The sequence below is a fragment of the Melopsittacus undulatus genome, chromosome 4, assembly GCF_012275295.1.
Source record: "Melopsittacus undulatus isolate bMelUnd1 chromosome 4, bMelUnd1.mat.Z, whole genome shotgun sequence".
Lineage (NCBI taxonomy): Eukaryota > Metazoa > Chordata > Aves > Psittaciformes > Psittaculidae > Melopsittacus > Melopsittacus undulatus.
The window spans coordinates 98,518,528-98,542,911 of NC_047530.1; the positions used below are offsets into that span (position 1 = coordinate 98,518,528).

At 47.5% G+C, this 24,384-nt stretch overlaps 1 protein-coding gene across 1 annotated transcript in view; it reads left to right on the forward strand.

The window, feature by feature from the left end:
- Positions 1-3,971: 3,971 nt before the first annotated feature.
- Positions 3,972-24,384, forward strand: part of CNNM2 (cyclin and CBS domain divalent metal cation transport mediator 2) — a 123,500-nt gene continuing 103,087 nt past the window's right edge. Inside the window, exon 1 of the mRNA XM_005154549.3 lies at positions 3,972-5,559. Coding sequence (XP_005154606.2) covers positions 3,972-5,559 — 1,588 coding nt within the window. The remainder of the gene's footprint in view (positions 5,560-24,384) is intronic.

Below are 24,384 nucleotides of genomic sequence, written 5' to 3' on the forward strand. Positions count from 1 at the left end.
CAGCAGGTGTGTGCTGATGTTAAGCCCATGGAGAAGAGCAGAGACAATTGCAGAAGGAAGCTGGGCAGAGCAGGGTGCCAGAAGAGGCCCTGGAGCCATGTAGGGCTTGGCCCTGCAGCATGCACCCCTCTGCATGAGCATGGCTCCAATTTGTGGTATGGGAGAGCCTGCAACTGGGACGCAAACACTTCTGAGAAGCACAAGGCACAGCAAGAAGCAGCCCAGTTGCTTTTTTCCTTCTTTTGAACTCCCTGTGCTAACCCACCACACATGGGGATCTGCAGGCACCCATCTGCTAGGCAGAGCTTGTGCCAGCTCCCAGCAGTGGGGTGAGAAGCTCAGTAAATGGGTACAAATGAGCATCTCCCCAGGGCAGTGGGTGAGAAGGGTTGGTCACCTCCTGGGGGTTTGGCCAGCCTCGTTTCTCCATGGAAAGCTCACTGTGGCACACAGGGTGCTAAGGGATATCCCTGTTACTTGCATGCAGGATGGGGGATGCCCCAAGCACAGCTCCTTGTGCTTTGTCTTGCAGCCCCATAGCCCATTCCAGGAGAAGGGAATTTCTCTACCTTTCCCTGTGCAGCACTGCTGAGATTTCTATTTCCCTCTGGACTCCATCTAGCAGGAAAGGCCCGAGTCCTCTGCAGCCATCACACCTGCAGAGTTTTGCAGGGAAACGCAGGGATTCTGGAAAAGCAGAAACCTGGTTGACTGCATCCTGCATTAGGCAAGTAGTGAGGGCTTCGGTGGTGGGAGATGAATCCCATGTGCCCTGGCCCACAGGCTGTTTGGGGAAGGTGGGGAGCTGCTGAACAACAGCCCTTGGGTGAGTAGCTGAGTTTAGAAATGTGGAACTGCGTCCACCCCTCCTCATGCACTGGTTTTCCAGGAGGGACTGAATTTCCTCTCTCTGCATTTTGCTGTGACATGGAGGAGGATAAGAAGCAAACAAAAGATACCTGGGTTTAAAAAGAAAGATGGGCAAGTGCCAGTGATGCTCTGCAGCAGCAGTAGCGGTGGCTGAGGAGAGTCTCTATGGCAAGGAGGATTTCCAGAGCATCTGGCATGAAAAGTGAGTAAAACCCACAGGGTCGCACAGTGATGGGAAATCCAAACCCAGGCCTGACAGCCCAGACCACCTCACCTGCCCTCTGCCATCAGCAAGGTGAGGGAGCAATTAACTTACCATGTAGAGATTTAAACATATAAACAACACCTGTAAGTACAGCTTCCTGGAAAGCTGCCTTGCCAGCCTGTCCTTTTGGTGTGGACAAGACTACGAGTCTGACCTGCTGGGGGCACAAGAATTCATAAGTTGTTGTGTTCAGAGCTATATGATGAATAAAGAAAATAATCCTTGGTGTTATCTGCAGTCAAGAGGGCACGAATTAGCTGGCTTCAGGTGGGGCACCCTGGCAGACCAGCCTCCAGTGGCGGATGTGACCTGGCAGGTAGAAGAGCTCTGGAACTGCATGTACTGATGTGACCTTGGGAAGGACCTGCTGAAAACGCCGCCAAGATGCTGTTTAATCCCCCCCCGTGTAGCCCTCTTCCACGATTGCTTCAAAGACTTTCCCAAAGTCCCTGCAGACCCCATCCCGGGAGGCTGGCAGCAATTAGTTCCTGCTATCAGAGAGCCTCCCTGGTGCAAACGGAAGAGCAGATGGGGCAGGCGGCCCTACCTGTAAGCCCTGTCATTAAAAAGGCATGAGTCCCTGCCACGGCCTTTCAGCTTCCCTGGGGACAGAGGCCCCCACAGTGAGGTCCCCCTCTTCTGTGCATACAGAAAAAGGCCACAGCTAAATGCCACCCCATTTACATAATGCTGGGTTGTTTTCCAAATCCTTGGCATTTCTGTGAGGAAGCAGCAGAAAGGACTTGACTTTGAGCTTTCAGTAGGGGTCCTCACCAGGCTGTGGATGTGGGGGTGTCTTGTCTGCCTGGCTTTGCTTGTGCATGCAAAGCCTTAGGGTTTTGCCCCCCACCCCAAGCTGTGAGGAGGTCCTGCAGCCCCATCTGTGAGGAACCCCAGAACAATCTGTCCAACACTCCGCTCTTGGTGTTTTGGTGGTTGCAGAGCTGAGCCAACTCCCCTTCTCCCAGTGTGAAACTCCAAAGCATTCTGCCGGCAGGGAGGGTGCAGTGAGGACAGGAGCCCTAAGTGGTGGTGCTCTGATTCACCCCGAGGTGAAAGGGAAGTGGCTTTGAAGTCCCTCCTCACTGTGGTTAGCACGGAGTTGCTGTGGCTCAGCAGCATCCGTCACCTCCCTGAGGGAGCAGATCTGCAGGACTCCCTTGTGATGAGCTGAATGAGGTGTGGCACCATGGAAGATCTGTGGCTACGGCCCCATGAGCACTATGCTCTTCTCCCTGTGTTGGGTTGGCCTGTGAAATCTTCTACTTTTCTATTTTCCAAGAGCTTAAATGGAGGGGGGGGGTGTTGGTTTACTTCCTCTAAAAGACCTCTCTGAACCCAAAATATGGACTCAAACACCGCAAACCATACTGGATGCTCCCACAGCTGCTCTTCTAAACTGCTAAACTGCATCCTGCGCTCTATGTGTGTTGCTCATCACTAGTGGAAAGAGGAGTGATAAGCCTGGTCCTTGGGGTGCTTATTGCCCCAGTGGGGTTTGGGGCATGGAGCTAAGGCCTCAAAAGCAGCCTGGCTCTCAGGATGGTGGGTTGTAAGCACACACTAAATTACAGATCTTTTCCCAAATCAGCTCTGTGCATGCAGTTATAAGGCCAAGTGGAGCAAGGTACAGCTCCTTGGGAAGTGTTGAACGGCCCCAGCGGGAGCTCCAAAGCCCCTGCCTCAATCATGCCTGGCCTGGGCGAGGGTTTGTTGAATTCGGGGAAGCTGGAGGTGCTGCGGGCGGCTGAGGGGAGCCGGGGATGGGAGCGGGGATGTGCGGCCCGGCCGGGTTAGCGGTTAACTGAAATTAAGCAGTTAATGCTTAATTCCGCTCGCAGGAACGACACAGCCGAGGAAACGCCGCGGCACCGGGCGGAGGGTACCCGGGAACGGCGAGAGACGGCTGAATCGCTGCCCTTTACCGCACCGACCGCGGCTGGGAGCAGAGCGGGACCGGACACCGGACGGTGCCGGGAGAGGCGCTGCCCCGGTCGGCAGCACACCCCGTGCCGAGGACACGTCCCCGAGCACGGGGCGGTCCCGAAGAGCATCTCCGGCCCGCAGGAGGCAGCAGGGCAACGGCATGCTCCGGCCGGGCCGAGCGGGGCCGCCAGAGGGCGCTGCATGACCACCGACCGGCGCGGCGGGGCACGCGGCGCGGCGCAGCTGGGCCGCGGCTGGGGGCGAGCGACGCGGCTGTTCCGGGGTCGCGGCAGCTGCAGCGGGGCCGGGCAGGGTGCAGGAGGACGGGCTCCGTCCCGTTCCGTCTCACCTCCTCCGTGCGAGCCCGAGAGCCCCGTCCTGCGGCGGCGGAGCTCGCTCACCGCCCCGCCGAGCGCCGCACGCGCCGTGCCGGGCCCGCCGGCCGCACCGCTCCCCCATTGGTCGCGCCCCTTTGAGGCTCCGCCCCTCCGGCCCCAGAGCTCCGTCGCCATTGGCGGAGGCAGCTCGGCAGGCCCCGCCCCCTCCCGGCTGGCGTACACACCGGAGTCACGCGCCCCTCGGGCTGGACGGGAGGTGGTGAGCGGCGGGGCGGGGCCGGGCCGCCATTGGCGGGGGGGGGCGGGCGTTGATTGGCGGAGCGCGGCCGCGGCCCCGCCCCCGCTGAGGCGGGCGGGGAGGGGCGGGGAGCGCAGCGGGTTGAGGCGGCGCTCGGAGCGGCCCGGCCCGGCAGTTGCCGCCTGTCAGGTCCCGCGGGCAGCCGTGCCCGCCGCCTCGCCCGCCGCCGCTCCTCGCCTGCCGCCGCCACCGCCGCCGCCGCCGGGAAGCCGGGGCACGCCGCAGGCGCCGCGCGGCGATGCGGGGCCGCGGTGGCGCCGAGCCCTGACCAAAGATGGCCGCGCTGCCCGGTGGGAACATGGCGGGGGGCGGCCGGGGGGCGCGGGTGCCGCCGCTGCTGCTGCTGCTGCTGCTGCTGCTCGGTGGCTGCCTGGACCGGCGGCCCCCGGCTGCCGCCGCCGCCGCGCCGCCTGCTGCCGTCGTCCCGCCCTCGGCGGCGGAGGAGACGGTCATCATCGGCCTGCGGTTGGAGGACACGGACGACGTCTCCTTCATGGAGGGGGGCGCGCTGCGGGTGAGCGAGCGGACGCGGGTGAAGCTGCGGGTCTACGGGCAGAACATCAACAACGAGACCTGGTCGCGCATCGCCTTCACGGAGCACGAGCGGCGGCGGGGCGGGCGGGCGGTGGCGGGGCCGGCGGGGCGCGGCGGCGGAGGGGGTGGTGGCGGGGTGGGGGGCGGTGGCGGCGGCGCCCCGCAGCGCTGCGGCATCCGCACCTCGGACATCATCATCCTGCCGCACATCGTGCTCAACCGCCGCACCTCGGGCATCATCGAGATCGAGATCAAGCCCCTGCGCAAGACGGAGAAGAGCAAGTCCTACTACCTGTGCACCTCCGTCTCGGCCCCCGCCGCCGCCGCCCTGGGGCCCGGCTCCCCCGGAGGGCTGGCGGGTGCTGAGGGGCCGGCCGGGCCCCCCCCATGGGGTGAGACCACCTGGATCTACCATGATGGTGAGGATACCAAGATGATCGTGGGTGAGGAGAAGAAGTTCCTGCTGCCCTTCTGGCTGCAAGTCATCTTCATCTCACTCCTCCTCTGCCTCTCGGGCATGTTCAGCGGCCTCAACCTGGGTCTCATGGCTCTGGACCCCATGGAGCTGCGCATCGTGCAGAACTGTGGCACAGACAAAGAGAAGAACTATGCCAAGCGCATCGAGCCTGTGCGGCGCCAGGGCAACTATCTGCTCTGCTCCCTCCTGCTGGGCAATGTACTGGTCAACACCACACTTACCATCCTCCTGGATGACATTGCTGGCTCTGGGCTGGTGGCCGTGGTGGTCTCCACTATCGGTATCGTCATCTTCGGCGAGATCGTGCCGCAGGCCATTTGCTCTCGGCACGGCCTGGCCGTGGGCGCCAACACCATCTTCCTCACTAAGTTTTTCATGATGATGACCTTCCCGGCCTCCTACCCTGTTAGCAAGCTGCTGGACTGTGTCCTGGGCCAGGAGATCGGCACGGTCTATAACCGTGAGAAGTTGTTGGAGATGCTGCGGGTCACCGACCCTTATAATGATCTAGTCAAGGAGGAGCTCAACATTATACAAGGAGCCCTGGAGCTGCGCACAAAGACTGTGGAGGATGTGATGACTCCCCTCCGAGACTGCTTCATGATTGCTGCCGAGGCTGTGCTCGACTTCAACACCATGTCTGAGATCATGGAGAGCGGCTATACCCGCATCCCTGTTTTCGAGGGTGACCGCTCCAACATCGTGGACCTGCTCTTTGTGAAGGACCTGGCTTTTGTGGACCCCGATGACTGCACTCCACTCAAGACCATCACCCGCTTCTACAACCATCCGCTGCACTTTGTTTTCAATGACACCAAGCTTGATGCTATGCTGGAGGAGTTCAAAAAAGGTGGGCTCGTACCTGTGGCGAGGATGGCGGGGGGGGGGAGGGAAAGTGCTGCCTGGTAGTGGTCGGTGATATCTTCCTGAGGTGAGGGCATGCTGCAGTGAGAGGCCTCCTGGGTTCATGCTCATGGAGGGGATTGGGAAGGTGCATTCAGGACAGAGAGTGACCAATATTTAGGCATCTGCCTGTCCCCTGGGCCAGAAAGCTGATACATGGCTGGTATGTGCCCCTGGCCAATTTTCCTCCCTGCACTGGGATGTGTGTGTGGGCACAGTGCCAAGCAAAGGTTGTTTTCTTTCTTGCTTTTTCCACTCATCTGTCCATTATAGCGAGAGCTGCTGACGGGAATCTGCGCCCGTTCCTTGGCTGTGTCTTCTCCCTGCTTTTTCAGCTGGGCTGACAGTGAGGAGCGGGTGGGCTGCCCGGGTGTCTTTTCAGGCTCTGTGCACGCACACGTGCTGAGATAAACACGGCGCTTCAGCTCCATTCATAGGCTCAGCCTCCCGATCTCAGCTCTGTGCTCGTGTTCCAGTCATTTTGATTGATGCTTTGATCTTGTAACTCATAAATAGTTTCAGGGTCTTAAAATACATTTGAAAGCACCTGTTGGTGCTGTACTTAAGGCCTTTTTCCCTCTGCACTCAGGATCATCAGGCTCAGCAAAGATGTGACCCTTTCTGCCTCTCTGGTGTACAATGTGTATTAGTTCCATGAGAAGGGGACTGAGACTTTCTGGTCCCCTCTTACTTGTAGGAGGTGTTGACCTGACAAATGCATCTTAATTCCTGTTAGAAGCCTTTGCTTAGAGAAAGGAAAAACCTTTTTTTTTTTTTTTTTCCTTTTAAAATGTATTCCTCTCTGTGCACCAAGTAACATCTCTATATGGCCTGTGCAGGATAGTGCTTTCAAATAAAATTAAGGAAAATTTCCAACACATCGGATGTGTAGACTCCTGTCCTGGAAAGCTGAAGGCCATTGGAGTGCCATGGAACTGTTTGTACCTGGGGAGATCTGATCAGTGTACCCCTGAGCAGCTCAGTCCTTGGGAGATGAGATCTTTACAGCTGCACCGACTCCACAGTTAGATTGACAGGAATATCTGAATTCACCTTTTGTCAACTGCAAAAGTTACCTTGAAAAAAATTGGTGGATGGTCTTCCTAGGTAATAAATTTAAATTGCCACTTAAATTTCAGGAGCTGGGTTTTTCCACATGCTGAGCTTTGACAGCATGGCATTTGGTCTTTTTTTTTTTCCTGCTTAACTCAGCTTTGGGTATTTGGAGGGTTACCCCACTGGTTTTCTCATCTTTATTTCATTTTCACAGGTAGATGGTGAACATTATTCTACTTTTATTGAGTGGTTTTCTCCATCTCTTTCTGTCTTGATGTAGTGATGGGGTTATATTACTTGGGTTCAGAGCTGTTGAAGGAGAAATGAAGGAGAGCCTCCCTTGGCTGTGATTTCTGCGCTGTGGGATCTGCAGCTTGGATCTGGGAAAATCAGTGATGTCATTTAACTGTTGGCTGGTTATGATGGGATTTTGCCGCATGTGTGGGCATAGGGTGGTTCTTCTCAACCCCCTGTCCTGTTACTTGGACTCAAGGAAGCATAATGTGATTCTTAATCTGTAGCAAGATTTATGTTTTTTTCCTAGTTTTCTTTGTAACAGATTCTCTGATGAATATCACGTTGGTTGCTTTATTACCCCTGTCAGGAAAGAGATGCAATGCATTCCTCTGTGTTAGTCCTTTTAGTTAATAGCTGGGAGAATTACATGCACATTTTAATCCTGCAAGTGTGGCTAAGCCAAATATGCCTCCTTTACAGTTGCTGAAACTTGTGCTTAAAATAGGCTTCTTAAAACTTCTCCTGGGTGGCTACAAAGGTGCAGGCCAGAGATTGCTTTCCCTGGTAGCTAGAGGACTTCCCTTATCTGCCCTAGGAGACATCCCAGTAGCTCCTAATATGTGTATTCCCTCCTGACATCATTGTGTCCTGGAGTAGGCTCTGTAGTTGTGAATAAATTCAGTCTAGTTTGATCATACTTAAATGTGTACTCCAGAATAGTTATGCTGGTTGGTCTGTATGGGCAAGCCCTGTGTTAGGACCAGCTCTGTCCAAACTGGTTTCTCTTTAAAAAGTGCAGATACGGTGGAAATAAATGGCTTCCTTTGTCCTTTGAAATGAATGTAAATAACTGATAGCTTGCTTGATCTGGCATAGCGCAGTGTCTTTTGCAAGAGTGCTTCAAACTTTATTCTTCAGAGCAACCTTGCCAAATTCCCGTGAGAATGTACAAATTAAGGGTGAGAATCAAATTGCATGTTACTCTCTGGTAGTGTTGAAAATAAATAAGCCTACAGTTTTAATCATTCCCTTCCCATCACATTGACCTTTCCCGAAGCAGGCTTGCTTCAAAACTCACGTGTATGTCTGTTTTCCTTCCACCCAGGTCCTTGCTAGCACAGTTTGGTGCAAGAGGTAGCTTGTGTGATAGTGCTGTCAGTTGAATGCTTTAACTGGTTTTAAGGAGAGAAGTCTGTATTTTAAAGCAGTTTGGTAGTTAACTGGGTAGGTGGGGTTTGAAGCTCACTGTTTGGGCAGGAGCAAAACATTCTTAACCTAAGCATGGAACTGAAGGCTTATAAGGAGGGGATTAAAAGCCAAGCACGGCAGGATATATGTCCATCCATGGCTGCGGAAGATGAAATGAGTAGTTCTGTACTTGTTCTGGTGCTTAGGCTGAGCAGCTGGAGGATTTGGTGGTGGGCCCGTTATTAATGTTCTTCACCCACAATTGCAAAATTGGTATCTGTTTCACTTCTGTGCTGCCAGGCAAGAAACTTAATTTTAAGAGAGAGCTGTAACACGTTCTCAGTCGCTATTGCTCTAATCTCTTAAAGTGCGACTGAACGTGATTTCTGAAGCAGTCTGCAGAAAAGCTTCCCCTCTAAAAACCATTGTTTACTTAAAAATAAGTAGCTTTTAAAAGAGGGGCAATTTTCTGTTCTCATTGACAGACGTTATACCTATCTCTATGTGCACTGTCAAATCCATTTGTCTACAAGTTGAGCAGGCTGAGTGTTTAACTTGAGTTCAATCATTCAAATTTAATGCAAGGAAGCATAAGGTACCCTTTATACTGGCTTAAGGAATGACCTGCCCGACTTTGCTTAGTGCAGAGGGATACTTCATTTGAAATAAGTCTACTACCAGCAGATCTGATGTTGGCCACTGCTGTAAAAGGAAGCAAGGTGTTGTTACCTGTTCCAGGATTGATTTGTGTCCTGCCTTGTAAGCTGCAGCAGGGAGTGAATGAGAGACAAAGTAATTTTTGGAAAGAAGCTAGTGAACTGTCTCCACTGATCTGCTTTCTCTTGTTGACAAGTGTGTGGGCTTGCTTCTCCCCCCACTTCCCTTTATGACAGTTTTCCTAAGTCTCTTCTCAAATGCTCTCTGGCACTTGCTCTCAGTTGTTTTCATAGGTAGATCTCCGCATGTGTGATCCTAAATCCAAAGCGTTCTATTTCTAGCTCCCTGCCTGCCAAAGCAACAAGGATACAGCTTGAAAAGCCTTATGTTGTAATACTAATATTTCAAGACTGGCCCACTTTCTACCAGCCATTGTACTGCTGCTTTCCTGGTGGCCTGGACCTCCGCTTTGGAAGAGCCCTCCTTGCCTGGAGACTTTGAGTCATACGTTTGATCTTACTTACATCTGTATCCACTGTTATGTTATACAGAAGATTAGAGTTAATAACCTATTATGAAGAAGTCACAGTAACTGTGTGCAGCATTTCTGAGCTCTGCTTGCCTGAATCACATGGCAGTGTTGGGAAAATTCCTAGATTCCTTATTAAAATCATCTCCAACTGGACCCTAAAAGGTTTTTCTTTCCTAAAAAACAATGTCAGATGTAATTTGATGGTTGTCTCTTCAGGTTCTGTTGGGCTTGGATTGTCTGTTTTTAATAGTGTGTGTGTTTGGTGGTTACATTGAGTGTGGACATAAGACCTGGAGAAAAACTTTGTCTGTTTCTTTTCTAGCTCATCTTCCCCCTCCAAAGAAAACCAAGCCCCAGCAACTTAAAACATAAACCCCTTACTTTTGAGGGAGCCAAGAAGAATACCTAGACCTATTTACTCCTTGTCTGAGCACAAAGATCCTCTTTTTGGATGCAGGTAGGGCAGCAAGTGGTTGGTAGCCCAGGAATCCAGATTTCTGTATGATAGTTGTTGGTCTGAGTTTTTTTTTCTGATATTAAGTCATGTACCTTTCTGGTACAGCTGTAACCCAGGTGTGTAGGTGGCTTCTTACCTGGTCTCTTTCAGGTTTTATGGAATACCATCCAGAGTCCAGACTCCCCATAAATAACTCTTATTTAATGGGTCTGTATGCTCACTTTCTAGTTTATCTGACAGGCTGTCTGTCTCCTGAGCCATTTTTCTGTGTATGCCTGTGGCTGCAGCATTACAAGAAACTGGAAGAAACTCCATAAATCCCCCTGGGATTATGAAAGGCATGTAAAACTCCTTGGAAAACAATATAATTTTCAAGGCTACTTGGCTAATAAAAGGCATCTCTGATCCTTTTGGGGAAATTCATATAAAGGGAAAGGTGTTGAGAAGGACCAGTGTAGAGTCTTTTTGTGTGAAAGAGAGTAGGGGAGTGGTAGGTAGGAGGGAATTTGCCACCAAGATACAGAAGACTTCTCATGATATGCCTGCAGATTTGTTCCCTGAACACAAATTGCATGTGGGGGTGGGGGTTGCCTCGTGACACTGTTTCTTGGCTGTCTGACAGCGTAGCACCCGCAGGTACTGCACTGCCAAGAGCTTTGCTGGCCTTGCAGAGCTGCTGGGGGATGAGCACTTCTTCCATTGAAGAGGAGCGGATGTGGGTTACTGCAGGCAGCCCTTCTGCTGGTATGCTGAGGGGGAGGCGTCAAGGGGAATTCATTGGAGAACAGCTCCAGTTCTTCCTGGGCTCCCTACTGGGAAGGGTTTTTAGGGACCAGGAGAAGCAGAGATGCTGCTGGAGAGCTGCAGTGCTTCTTCATCCTGGCCTAGGTGAGAGGCCCAGCTGGAGGCTCTGGTCTGCTGTTGACAGTGGAAAGAAACGTGGGTCAGGTAGCTGGCAAGGAGAGGGGTAAGTGGATTAAATGGCTTGAGCAGTAGAGGTTTGAATCTGATGCTCATGTTGTGTATGATTCTTTGATTGCTTTTTAAGCAATTGTTAGCAACTGTTGTCGTTCAACTAACACAAGAAGTTACCTTTTCCTCCCCTCAACTGTTTGCTAAGTTAGCAAATGCTTTCCTGCACTGAGGCTGATAGGAGTGAATTCCACCACAGGTGAACCATGTTCCTATCTGCTTTCTCTGTGTCTGTAAAGGTTATCTGTAACAGGCAGAGATGTAAACTTCAGGTCAGTCTGTGCAACCAGCAGCATTTCATGGCCAGTTTTGGAGTAGAATGAAGAGAAGAGGAAGAATGTCAACTTTTGAGCAAAGGTAGTAGTGCAGGAAGATGATTCGGTAGTTTAACCACTGCAGTATTCTTCCAGGGCTATTTTCGTTTCAGGATTTCTGTGCCAACATGAGATTCTGAGCAGCAGAATGCTTCCTTGGTGGACTTCAGTTGACTCTAAGGGGTAAGAGCAATGGCGGTGAATCCTGTGCAGTAGTATTTCTGTCAATGGGTATGGGTGCTTAGAGGAAGTATTTGAGTAAATTTATTTAGTTCCCTACAGAAGCTAGGTGGTTTCATCAGGCTGCAATTGAAACATTTCTGGAACTAAAGATACTGTCTTTGTTAAATAGCCTAGATGTTTATTTCTGTTGGTGAGTGTGTCTAATCAACACTGGACCTTTGTTGGTTCTTGCACAGCAAAAATGGGGTATCTCCTGTCAGTAGTTTTGCAGTGCTAGTGGCAGAAAGAGATGGATCTAAAGGTTGCATTTCTGATTATGATTTCTGTATGAAGCCATTCAAAGGTAGGTTTTGTTTTGGCAGGCTGTGATATCGCTCTAGCTGGTAACTGAGGACATGAGAGAGTTAGCCACCTCACACTTCATGTGTGTTATGAGCCCCGGTTCTCTTGTTTCTTTATTGAAGGAATCATTATAGAGAGTGGGAGTATTAGGGGGCTTTACTAGGTCACTTAGCTTGGAGCATCAGTGCCATTAAACTGTGGACAAGACCTCCTCATCTTCCTGGGGTTGACAAGTGTCTAATTTTGTCTTGCTCTCTTGAAGGGCAGATGTTCTAGTGCACAGGAATTAAGACGTTGAGAATTTGAACTCTCACTGCTTCACCTCTTCTAAACACTTTGCAATGCATGCTTATTATGAAGTAATAAGTGAGTTTTACAGCTGCTTGGTCACCATCAAGTAGGACTAGAATGAAAGTAGTGGCCTAAGCAGTATGCTGAATGAGTCTTGTATCATCCTTCTGTGCTTTTTTTTCCTATTAATACTTAACAAGAGCTAACTGTAGCTTATGTGCCTCCACAGGGCTGTGTTGCAATTGCTGGTCTAGGTAGACCAATTGCACTTCTTAGTGTTGAGTCCCTCCCAATTTCACTAATGGAGCTTGTAAAACAAGCCCTCAGCACAGAGTACTCTAGGGCTCTGAACCATACCCTGGTAAGCATGACCTGGCACTCTTGTTGATTTGACAAGGCCCTGAAATACAGCCTACCAGCTACAAACAGGAGTGTAAATACTTGGTGGTAATGAGCTACAGCCAACAGCACATGGTTAACAGTCCCAGATCAGGTGGTTGATCCAGCTTGGCTCCTGCCAAGGTCACAGAGTCATTTCAGGACTGTCTAGTTGAAGGGGTTTTGTTTCACTTTTCAACAATACATAGTAATAGAAAAAGAGATGATAAATTTGTCATTAACCTTTTGGTGGAGTCCACCTTTTCCCTTGGCCTAGAAATCAGCTGGTGGCAGAAGCAGCTTTGCTGGGCGTAAACTGGGGCTAAGTGTGATGGTGTACCAAGCATTTGTGAGAAGCGTATGAAAAGCAAAGCTGGTTAAGGAACTATAAAGGGAAGAGATGACCTATTCATGTCAGTGCAGGTCTTCTTACAGACAGGTAGGTGTAAAGAAGAGAAAGGGATGGCCAGGAATAGGTAAGCTGAGAAGTGCCTTGGTCTAAATGGCTCTTTGTATAACACTGAATAACAAAGTTCTCTTTCTTAAAAATACATTGTTATGAGTTGAGGCACGGAAACTGAAGTCTTTTAAAAGGTATAAAAGGTATCCCATGGCTTCTTTAAAAAAAACCCTAAAACAAAAAACACAGAAAACTGACACTAATGTTGTGACTCCAGGACATGGAACTGTTCTGCATCTTTCACAAAGTGCACCTGGGAGAACTAGGTTCCCATTTGTGATCCATGAAGTTGCAGATAGATGGCAGAAAGATCCATCATGTTTGGAGTGAAACTGAACGTTCTTTTGACTTGTCACTGGCATCGCGTGGACTGGATGGATGTGCTTGACACAGTGGTTGGCTCAGGTTAATTTGCCATTCCTGGTCCCCAGTAACAAAGAGGCTTTGCTTCTTTTCTAACTTATCTGCACCCTTTCCTTTTTTGTCCTATTTTACTCAAAAATGCTCTCTCTGTAGTAGCTTTCCACTCTGGAGACTCATCATTAGGGGCCCTTGGAAACCTTTGAGCCATTGTTCTCATCTTTTGTATAAAAACTGCCTGGGAGCCTTCCAGAATTTTGGTAGATAGGCAGTTTTCACTGAGGAGAAGAATGACTTTCAGGATTTGCTGCACTTACTTGCTGTCTATGGGACATCATATGGGCTATGTGTCCTTGACTGTGGTGGTCTAGTCCACAACTTGTAAATGCAGGAGATGTTTCTTTGTCTGGGTTGGCTGGCATGTTGGAAATTAAGATTCCTACATGGGTGTTTGTGGTTATTTTTGTGACATAAGTCAGGCTTGCTCTTTTCTGGTGATGAGACCTGCTTGAAAAGACTAGTGAAAGAATTCTAGAAAAGCAACTTGTCATGTAAGCAACTTGCCCTAGATGGAACAGGAACATGAATGCTATGACAGCTTGTGTGAATGGGATTTGGTTTTTGTATTGAAGCATTTTGCTTGTAAATTGGTATAATAATTTAAGTACTTGAATGTGAAGTAACAGCCCTTCTCATTTAAGAATTCAGTTTGGAAGGGCAGAGTAAGTGTGATGCCTGTCAATCTGGGAACTGAAACCTGATGATTATTGAGGATTCAAGAGTTAAAAGTTAACATGATTGTGCTGCAGTTACTAATTAACCATGCAACAGCTTTGCTCCAGCCAAAGGAGCTGGGGCCAGAAGATGAGCACATACATTTAGTACAAAAGATCTATATAGGTTTGTTTTCTGTAATGCTTTCCGTTGGGATTACACCATTCTTTTGCTGGCAGCCCTAAAAGAATCCGCTTTTCAAATGAGAGTGGTGTTGTAACCTTGTTTCTGCAGGGTGTACTGCGCTATCAAAACCGAGTGCCTCCTTGCTTAAGGTTCTCTCCTGCAGCATGAATGAAAGCTGGTGGTATAATCCCTTGGAGTTATATGAAGGAGCCATCCGTGACTGTTGATCTTTGTGGAGGTGAAGAAGGCTTTATTTTCCATACTTGTCCATGGGTAATGAGGGCAACAAAACGCTGACTCTGCCTTAGTTGGATACTCTGCTGCCAGCAAGGAGTTTTAAGAAGGATCTTGCTATTTCTGGTTTCTTTCCAGTACTCCACCTCTGGTATTCCGAAGATTGTCCTGCCTGCCCTTTGCACTGCGGGGTTCAAAGTGCAGCCTTGGCCAAAGTGAGCCTGCAGGACCCCTTTCCATGCAACGGTTATGTGAGGACAAGGATGAGCAACTGTTCGCTTTTATTGCCTGTGAATTGCTTGTCAGCAATTTCTAGACTCCTACAAAAAGGGAAGAGAATCTGCTGGTGTGAACTTGTTCTTGATAAAAATTTACAATCTGGCATCAAAAATAGGTGTGGCAGTGGGGTTTAGGCAAGCTGCAGGCTTAGTTCTTCCTATCAAACCTGGGACATCTTTCCTTTGGAAGCCAGTGCAGCTCTTATTGTTAGAATTCCCATACACAGCAAGTGCAGACAGGGGATCTCAGTTGATGATACAGGGCATCTAGTAAGAGGTTTCAGTTGAATTTTAGGCTGGTTATTGTAGGCCTAAATTATGAATTAGAGTTATTTAGCAGCTCTAACTTTTGCTCCAAGGGACATCACTACGTTTTTGCTTAGGTGCATGAATTAGTGTGGCATGTTTTGCTGTGTGAATTTGTGTGGGTTTTTTTCCCCTGCTGTGTAACTGAGGTATGTGTACAGATAGAGCTTTTTGACCTTCAGCTTTTATTTTAGTGTCTTGATGTAGTATGTGTGGAGGAGGAAGGAAGCATCTCTCAAGGTACCATTTATACGATGAAAACTTGCTGCCTGTGTCTTGCTTTTTCTTCAGCACAGGAGAAGAGTAAGGGATGCTTCACTGGAGGCTGGGGCAGTGGTCCTGCAAGTAGCTCACTGTATGGACTATGGTATAGCTATATGGACTGGAAGTATGGGATTTATGCTGTTTCTCAGATGTGATCTGGTCTTTGCATGCTGGTTCCCTGCCTCCATGGGGAATAACTTTTATCTTCCTGTTGATACTCTAGTTTGAGTGGTTACGCTTGAAAACACTGATAACTGCAGCTAAATTCAAGAACTTCACACTGCTCCCAGGGAGTATTTTATTTTATTCTTAGTGTTGAAGAATTGCTTGTGCTGTGTGAATGGGATTTTTCCCAGAGAAATCAAAATCCCTCTCAAAATCATTGTCTATTTCTCTGTTAGTGAAAATCCTGTACAGTGTACTTTAGATTCAACATCAATTACTAAAAGTTTGAGTGCAAGAGGAATGAGAGACTTTCTTGTATCACATGCAGAGGAAAGCCTGCTTCTGTTCCTTCTGTACCAGCATATTTGTGTCTTCCTGTGACCCTTACAGAGATCACAATACATTTAAAGCTCTATTTCCTTTCCATATGATGGAGCTTGCCTCTGTCACAATCAGGACTGACAGTTTTGTAGGTCTTTCTGTTCAGTTGACAAGGCCCAGAGGGTATTACGAGCACTAATGTGGAGTTGCTTTGCCAGTAGTTTACTGGTTTAATCCAGCTTGTGTTGCATGGTCTGAAGACTCCCAAGGAGAACCTGGAGAGGGAGAAGTTGCACAGCTCACCCTGTAGGCAGTCTCAGTGGGGGGTGAAGCTTCCCAACGTGGGAATCCCCTGAGGTTAGAGCTTGAGGAAGGCAGCTGGGGCAGTGAACACGCTTAATTACCTGCATAATAGATGCAGTCTCCAAGAACTACAGCAGTCTGTTGCTGGATGCCAGTTGAGGGTTGAACCTGTGAATGCAGTTGTAGTGTGCACAGCCAATGTGCAAGCAAATACAGGAGCTTTGTTTTTTCCTGCTTTCTCCAATGCCCTTAGGGTTAAGGGTGGGGGTGAAGGTTTCCCTCTACTGTGTGATGCACCACAGACGGGAATCCCAGTCTCTCCTCCTCCTCTTTGCAGGGCACACCTGCTGTGCATAGGATGACTGGTCTACCAGGAGAGCTCTGATGTCAATGGCTCTATTCTGTTAATGGTCTTATTTTGCTTTCCAGAGCAGATGTTTTGAATTTTTCAGGTTTTGCTGTAATCTTTGAACAAGCTTTCTTTTTATGAGAGACAGACTGGGAAAGGGTGTGGGGTGAAGACACATGCACTTGAGTGTCAAGGACATTTTCATTTCTGATTTCTGGTCAGCAAACTGGGTTTAAACTTGTTCTTTGCCTGGTATTTGAGCATGGTCCAATGGTAAGAGGCTTTAATACATTTCTTCTTTGCAAATCATCAACCTCACATCTTCCAGTAAAGGAAAGAATTTGGGAGCATAGCTTCCAAGAGTAATAGCCTTCTCCACCCCATGCAATGCACAGGCTCTAACCAAAAAGTTCCAAGGAAAATATTCAGGAAGGGGGAAGTTGTCTAGCTATATTCCTGATGGTTTTGCATTTAAACTATTGGGTTTTGTGAAGGGATCTTTTTCAGATAGGCATGCGTCCATCCTGGAACTAGTAGCTAAGCTCTAATATCTTAATTCCAGCTTAAAGTAGAGAAGTTAAAAAAAAAGATTCTTATTTCCCAAGTTTAATATTGATAATGCTCTGTAGTTTGCTGTTTCTCCCTGCTATCCAGTTCCTCTTTAGCTGAAAACACACTTGGAAGGTATTGGGGACTGCATCTTGGTACCTTGTGTTCTACTTGCATCTACCTCCTGCTCAGCAGAAAGAGCTGAGTGCCTTGAGAAGTGCTTTGAAAGGCTTATGGGAGGATGCTGACTAAAGAGCTACCATAAGGAAGCTAGTAGGCTTGGGGACTTGGGTGACTTTTATGTTGAGTGTGGGTCTACATCTATTTCCTCTGAAAAGCACTAAAACAGCAGTGTCCTGACGGTTTTTAGAGGGAGCTTCTTCTCTTAGGAGAGAGCAAAGTGCTTTAAGCTCAAGAGGCAAATTTTAACAAATGATGTTATCTTAACCATCCTCTCCAGTAGTGCCTATAGTAGTTGTGACAAGGAATGAGTGTGTGCTGTGCTTAAACGTGTCCTCCCACAGCTAGAGGCAACATGCAGATCCTGAGAGCAAAAGCTCTTCCTGTGGTAATGCTTGTGAGCAGTTATCCTAACAAAGGGAATTACCATCTCTCAGTATTTTCTATGGCTTTAAGGATGATCAGGACATATTCCTTTGTGTTCGTTTCCTCCAAAATGGGAAATTGATCCAAGGAGTTAAGGGCATAACTGCTTCAAGTGAATTGAGAATTGGGCAAGGATAATGTGGAGGGTTTGATCTTTTGAATTCACTAGTGCTGTCCACAGCTGCATGTTGACTGTGATGCCTTCTCCTTGTGCTTCAGTTACTTTGCTCTAAAATGAGGACTATTTTTTGGATCCCTTTCATTGTATTGACTGAATGGTTTCAGCTTTTCTCCTGTAATTTAAGTTATATAACAAATTTGGTTTAATCTTCATGTAATAGCTCCTTGCCTGAGGATTGAAAATTTCCTTCCAGTGACTCAGATTTTGTTTCTCTTGCTGTGAGGTTCTTGGCTATCAATGTCTTTATTTAGTGTTTCACTCCATTCTGCAGATCAATATGTAGTTCTTCTTCTGGCACAGTTTGTTGGCAGAAAGGGAGGAAAATCAGGAAGAGATGAGCAGAAAAGTAGGGAGAGATGAGGCCATCTACTAGGCTGTGTGGAGACATAATTAAGGTGAATGCCCCAATGGTTAATGCTTCGTTCTCTGTAGCTTTATGGGTACTGAAATTGCTGCTGTAAAGTTAATTGTTGGGTGCTTTCTAACCTCTTACTGACACAGGGGATTTTAACCTGTTACTTTTTCCTAACTGTTAGAGGTGCCATTCATCCTTTTATCCTGTGCTGCTTGCCTTTTGTTTTCAGGCAGTTTGAAAGTAATGCCCAGTTTAGGATTGGTTATGATTTACATACTTTTCTGGTTTGCTGGGTTGAAAACCTAGTAGGCAGGTCTTCAAGTACATGTCTGTTACTGCTTAAATGCCCTATCTTGACGGGGAGTATGCAAGTAGCTGTCCTTTTTTCTTGTCAGTGGCAAGGTGGTAACCAAAGTATGATTAAAAACCTGGGCTCCCTCTTGAGCCAGGAAGTCTCAAGCTCTATTACTGGTATGGCTGGAAAATCGTTCTTGCACCATGGACAGATTAGTTATACCAGAGTCTAACACAAGAGCATTCCTCATTGCCATCTGTTCCAAGGAGTCTGGAGCAAGCTGGGTAAGAGGAATGCAGTGATATAAATCCAAGTCTGTTTTCACTGCTGGTGAATTTTGGAATTGGTAGCTTAGCTGGGCTTTACTCTGTTATTCTATGTGTGATGGTGTGATAAGGGGGAATAGCAGCCCACCAACCTGCGATTTGTCACCAGCCCTGCTCTTGGATGATCCAGGCTGCCTCCCTGGTATGTCATAGAATCATAGAATAGTTAGGGTTGGAAAGGACCCCAAGATCATCCAATTCCAACCCACTGCCACAGGCAGGGATACCTCACACTAAACCATATCGCCCAAGGCTCTGTCCAACCTGGCCTTGAACACCACCAGGGATGGAGCATTCACAGCTTCCCTGGGCAACCCGTTCCAGTGCCTCACTACCCTCACAGTAAAAAACTTCCTCCTTATATCCAATCTAAACTTCCCCTGTTTAAGTTTGAGCCCGTTACCTCTTGTCCTGCTCTGTCCTGCTTTTTATGAGTATACTGGCAGAGACTGGGTTCTGCCACTGCTCTGATGGCTTTGTTGGGCCCTTGTGCATGTCAGGGACTAGGCTGAACTTGGCTCCATGGCATGGAATTGAAAGAACCTGTGTCCTATTGATACAATTATCACTGTGTCTCTTCATGCTTGTGTTTATGACTGATGTCTGATTGAAGTGTCTGTTACTGAAGGAGCTCAGTGTTGGACTGTCAATCAAGGACACCATTGTGTTATGATAGCTGAAGAGTTTTGCTGCAGTTGTGTTCATATTGATCTGTCTAGCTCCATCCTCGTTCTTTATTGTTTTCTTTGCTATAGGAGGTAGGAATACGATGGAGGAGCTGAGAATTTTGCTGCTTGTCCATGCACAAAATGGATGTGACAGGAACAGTGCAGACACAGTCAATTTTCTTATCCTTCTCCTGGGGTTAGGCTTGTGCAGGGAAGTGGTGGACAGAGATTAGTTCATCCTTCTTCCCTTAGCTGACTAAAAGAAGAGGTGAGTGAACGTTGTCCTCCAGTGAAGTGTGAATTCAGAAATCCCATTGGAAAAGTTATTACCAGAAGTGACAGAAATAGACTTCTAGTACCAGAGAGAATTAATTTTCTTTATTTTTTTATAATTTTTTGTTGGAGCAGGGAGACGAGGGAAGGATGGTAGGACTAGGTAGGATGCAAGGAAGAGATGGGAGTGTCAACAACCTTTGAGTTGTTAACCTTTTGAAGTGGCATGGGGTAGATGTCTCATTACCCTTAGCCTAATGCATGCACATTTTTATCTGTGACATACCAAGCAAATTGCTTCTGCCTCAGAGATGGTGAAGGGCTGTTAAACCTGTTTGGCTTCAAGGCAGTCATTCTGCAGATTCTCTTCATGTGCACGTGTGGGGGTCAGGAGGCCTGCGGAAGCCACCTTCTTCCCATTGTCTGATGTCCACCCTGCAGGACCAGTGCTTAAGGCAAAAGCTCTTGTGTTGGCCAAGGGGAAACTGTTTACAAAAAAGGTGATAGATCATCCCTCCAGGGTCAGGTAAGGAGTTGAAATGCTTGTGGGGAAGTCTGCAGCCACAATTGAACAAGCCAGTGGCTTCTTATAGTAGGCACAGTACTTGAGTAGTGTTTGAAGATCTTGCTAGAGAAACTGAATGTTAAACTAGGTTTGCGGTTTGATTTAGAAACTTGATACTAAACTCTTGAAGCCAATGGTCACATGCTTCTTATTTCCCCTGTCAGAATAAGGTGGTTTTAATGAAACTGGCTGACTATATTAGTGTCCATCAAGGTGCTGACTTCAGCATGAAGAAACAGTTTCTATCTGCATCATGTAAACTTAGATGCATCTTGGCAGTGATCATGGTTCTTGGTATATAGCAGGTTTGTAGCAAGTGACAGTAAAAGTGAAGAAAGATATGAGCATTTCTGATTGCTTCTGGGTTTTTTCTCTTTCTTTCTTCCAGCTTCTTCAAACTCCTACAAGACAAGCATGGGTATGGGGGTGGTGTAGGAGAATCCAGAAGCTCTGGAAAGATAGGGAAAGTGAGGGAACTGCAGTTGTTCAGTGCATGGTAGAGGGTCACAGAATAAAATACGGAAAATTAAAAGTATCCTAGAAAAACAGGGAAAAAAACCAAACCAACCAGAGTAAAACCTACTGATGAGAAAAATCTCTGAAGTATCTGACCTCCCTCTGTTGCTCCTGTCACAGTTAATATGCTCCTGACTTGCTGTTTGTGTTTGCCTGTGGTTTTGGAGTGTCTTGGTGATCCATTTAGTGGTAGTAAAACAGGTGCCGCATAGACACGGGCAAATGAGCTTTCTTCTTACTGTTCCACCAAAGGATATGAGTCATTGCTGAAGTGATGGTTCATTTAGCAGAGCAGTTAAACTAAAAGTATGGATATCATCAGCATTTCCAGTGATAACTCTTTCCTTTAGACATTTTTTGTGTTATGGGCACAGCAAAGAAGCTTTTGGCTGTGGACGTTGGTCTATTAGGAGTTGACCTGTAGTCGTAAGTTTAATTTATGTGAGCCTCATAATGGAGGTAACTGCTTGGTAGTGGAAGTTGAGCTAAATTTGACTCTATAGAAGATTATTGACTTAATCCTTTAATCTGTCAGCTCATTCTTCATTCCTGTTTTCTGTTTGGATGTTGTAGTTTTGGGATGTTTTTGGAAAGGGTACTGGGAAAACTTGCAAGCATTTTTCAAACAAAAGATGGTTTGTCTTCATGGCTGGGAGGGTTCATTTGGACACTTGCTCTGATTTTTTTGTTGTTGTTTGGAAAACTGAAGTTCTTAGAAGTTAGATGGCCTTGGCTTGCTTTGTTCTTTCTTCTGTCTCAGACATCTGTATCAGCTCTCTCACGGAGCTCTTTATCTTACTTGGCTTTTCTGTGGATGCCTGGAGGCCTTGGCTCACATTCTCAAGAGTGTCCACTGGTTCAAGAAGCCATTGCTGCTATCAAATTACCTTGACAGCTGTTGTCCCATTTCATATTTGCCATCCCCTCCCCCTGGCTCCCTTGTGATTTTTGGCAGAAGCTGTGGCTATTGAGCAATAAAACTTGGATCTGAGAATCCTGTTGCTGGTGGGAAAATGAGATGAGAGCAGCTTGCAACTTGAGTTCTGGCTGATGCATAATCAGTAGCATCTTTATCTGAAACAAAACCTACCACTAGCTACTCTGTTTGTGGATTGAGCGGGTGGTTCATTTACTGTTCATCTGGAGTTGTGTGATAGTTGTCAGTGTCCTAAAATAGCACACTCTATACCAAGATGTGTATGACCAGAGAAGTTCTTGGAGTCCTTTTCAAATGCCTCTATGTAAGGACTGCAAACACCCAGGATGCTCGTGTTAATGAAACTAATCCATAAGGGCACAGTTGACTTTGTCTTCATGTTTTTTGTTGATGATCCTGTCTCTGTGTAACCTGGAATAGAGCTCCTGTAGTACTATTTACTGGAAATTAAAGGTGACCCTATAAGAAGCAATTGGTCTTGCTTGGATTTGAATTAACAAAATGTAGAGATAGCATTTGGGGACTCTTCTTCGTGTGTTTGGGGATTTCACTGTCATTCTTCTATGTGCAACCATAAAACACTTGTGACAACTGACAGAAATATTGATGATCTTGGGACCAGTAACCATACAAGAGCTGCCATCTATATGAACCTCTCCTTTTAAGAAGTTTTGTGTTTCCTTTGTCAGTTGTTTGAGAAGTTGGCTGGTGCATGGCATTCCTTAATCTCTACTGATTGTTCCTCTTGTCCCTGTTCGAACATGTCAGCAACTATATTTTGTGTAACATACTGAAAAAATTAGGAAGGAAGGAAGGAGCAGATCTTAATTGGAGAGATGATTGACAGAAAACAATTAATGTATCCAGAGCAGTCAGTTCAGAGGAATGCATAGAGGAAAAGCATATAAAAAATTCTTTTGCTTGCAGTGTGTATGATTTACTAGCTGATAACATCAGTGTGAAATGCAAAGCTTGTAAAAGTCTGGATCAGACCAGCCTTAATGCATGTCTTACAACTCCTAAATGACTGTGCCAAAGCGGGAAGACCAGGCTCCCACTGAAACATGTGCTGCAACTGTTACATGTGTGTCTACGGAGAGGGGTATTTTAAGCAGTTGGTGGATGATTCTGGTGTGTGTGGACTTCAGTGGCTGTAAAATTGAGGGCTGGTGCCTTGGGGCTCCATCCTGTCAGGAGCCAGTGGATTGTGGGGTACTATTTGGTCTCAGCATCTCAGGTGCTGTGAAGTCCTCAGTGTTGTGCTGAAGAGCTGAGGATGTAGTGCAATGAGCTGTGAATTCAGAGGCAGAAAACTCAAAGCATAGGGTCAAGGATGATGTCCTCTGACTTTGGAAAATCATAACTACATCAACATTACCCCCTGAAAAGCGAATAGAAGTAAAATAGAGAATGGATTACACCTAGGTGAAAAATGCACGAAGCATCCCTCCCTCAGCTGTAATGCTTGAGCTGCAGGCTGGGATGTATGGGGTTTCTGTTGACAAGTGGGGAAATAACTTTTTAGTGACCTTTCTTCCTCCCTCCCCGCCCCCAAAGGAGAGCAGAAACCACTCATAAAGCCTCAATTTAGTGTACAACTTGATTGAAGTTTTGGGGTTTGTTTAAGGAAAAAAGCAATGATTTATCCTCCGTGCTCTGCATCCCTTGCTCTCTTGGCATTTAACACAGGTTTAAACAAGGTGCTCCTTGGTCCGGTCTCTCCATGGAGATCGCAGAAAGCGCTGGAAGGCTTGAGCTTCCTGTGATCCCTGGCATGTCTTCCGTTACGCAGCTACGGTTATTGTAGCAGTAGGGGACTTGTTAGTTTTCCAACTGCAGTTCCCAGCGAACTGTCCGCTCTGCAGTGTAGACTCCTGCATGTTCGGTGTTAAAATAGTTCTATAGCTTTCAGGCATCTTGCATTTCAAATATAGGTGGAGAAACAAGTGCTGGCCTTTAAGGCAGGGGTTTCAAAGCTTTGTGATATCAAAGGCCATGTTGACAACTTGGCAAGCGCTTGTGGGCTCAAGTGTGTTAGATCTTTAGGATAGGAGCTGGCTTGCTGCGGGCGTTGGAAAAGATGTTTTGCATTGTTTAAGTGTATTGTCAGGTGTGTTACTTCCTTCTCTGCAATGGGGCTGTTGAAATGTCTCCTCCTTCTGCGCTAGGCTTGGCTCACTTTCCTGTCAGCCAGAGAAGGGTTAATTTGCAGTTACAGTCTGCTCCAGTTTGTGTCTTGCTGTCCGGTCTCTTCTGCTTAAACCCGCTCCCGTGGGGCATCCCATCTGCTCACACTGTGGAGGATTAAAGGGAGCTTTTGGGGAACACATTAAGCTCTGCGGCAGGTTACAGGGTGGGAGGAAGGATTTCAGCTGGGAGCTCTTCGTAGCCTTCTCCCGGGTGTGGGGAGCAGGTAGGGTTCTGCAAACTCAGGAAAGCAGCCGGTTCTGGCAGGGCAGAGCTTGTCTATCCTGGTCAAGGTCTCAGAGGTCTTACCAGGTTACTTGCTTGTTGACTGTTTGAAATACCAGCATGTGTCGCTTCCGCTCTGCTCTTGCACTTTCCAGCCTTGCTGAACTGCTGCTCTGCTTTCTCACATTGAGTGCACTGACTTCATTGGTTTGCTGTGGTGTTTGAGCATCTTTGGATGACAGACAAACATCTTACTAGTTCTTAATGAACTATGCTCACATCTATATGGAGGTTTATTTTCATTCCCTATGTAAGGCAAGTGAAGTGCAGAGGACAGTGCTAGAACACAGTGCAGAAGGATAAATGCAGTACACAGAGTTGTACCAAAACTCTTCTTAACATGAGCCCTGTTGCAATCAGTGCAGCTATGACAGTGTGGAGTGCAACCAGGCTAATTGTTTAGATCCTCATCCAGCTCATATTGGCTTGTGGATCCTTGTGGCTTGCACTGAGCTCTGGCAGCGTGGCTGGCTTGCTTGCCG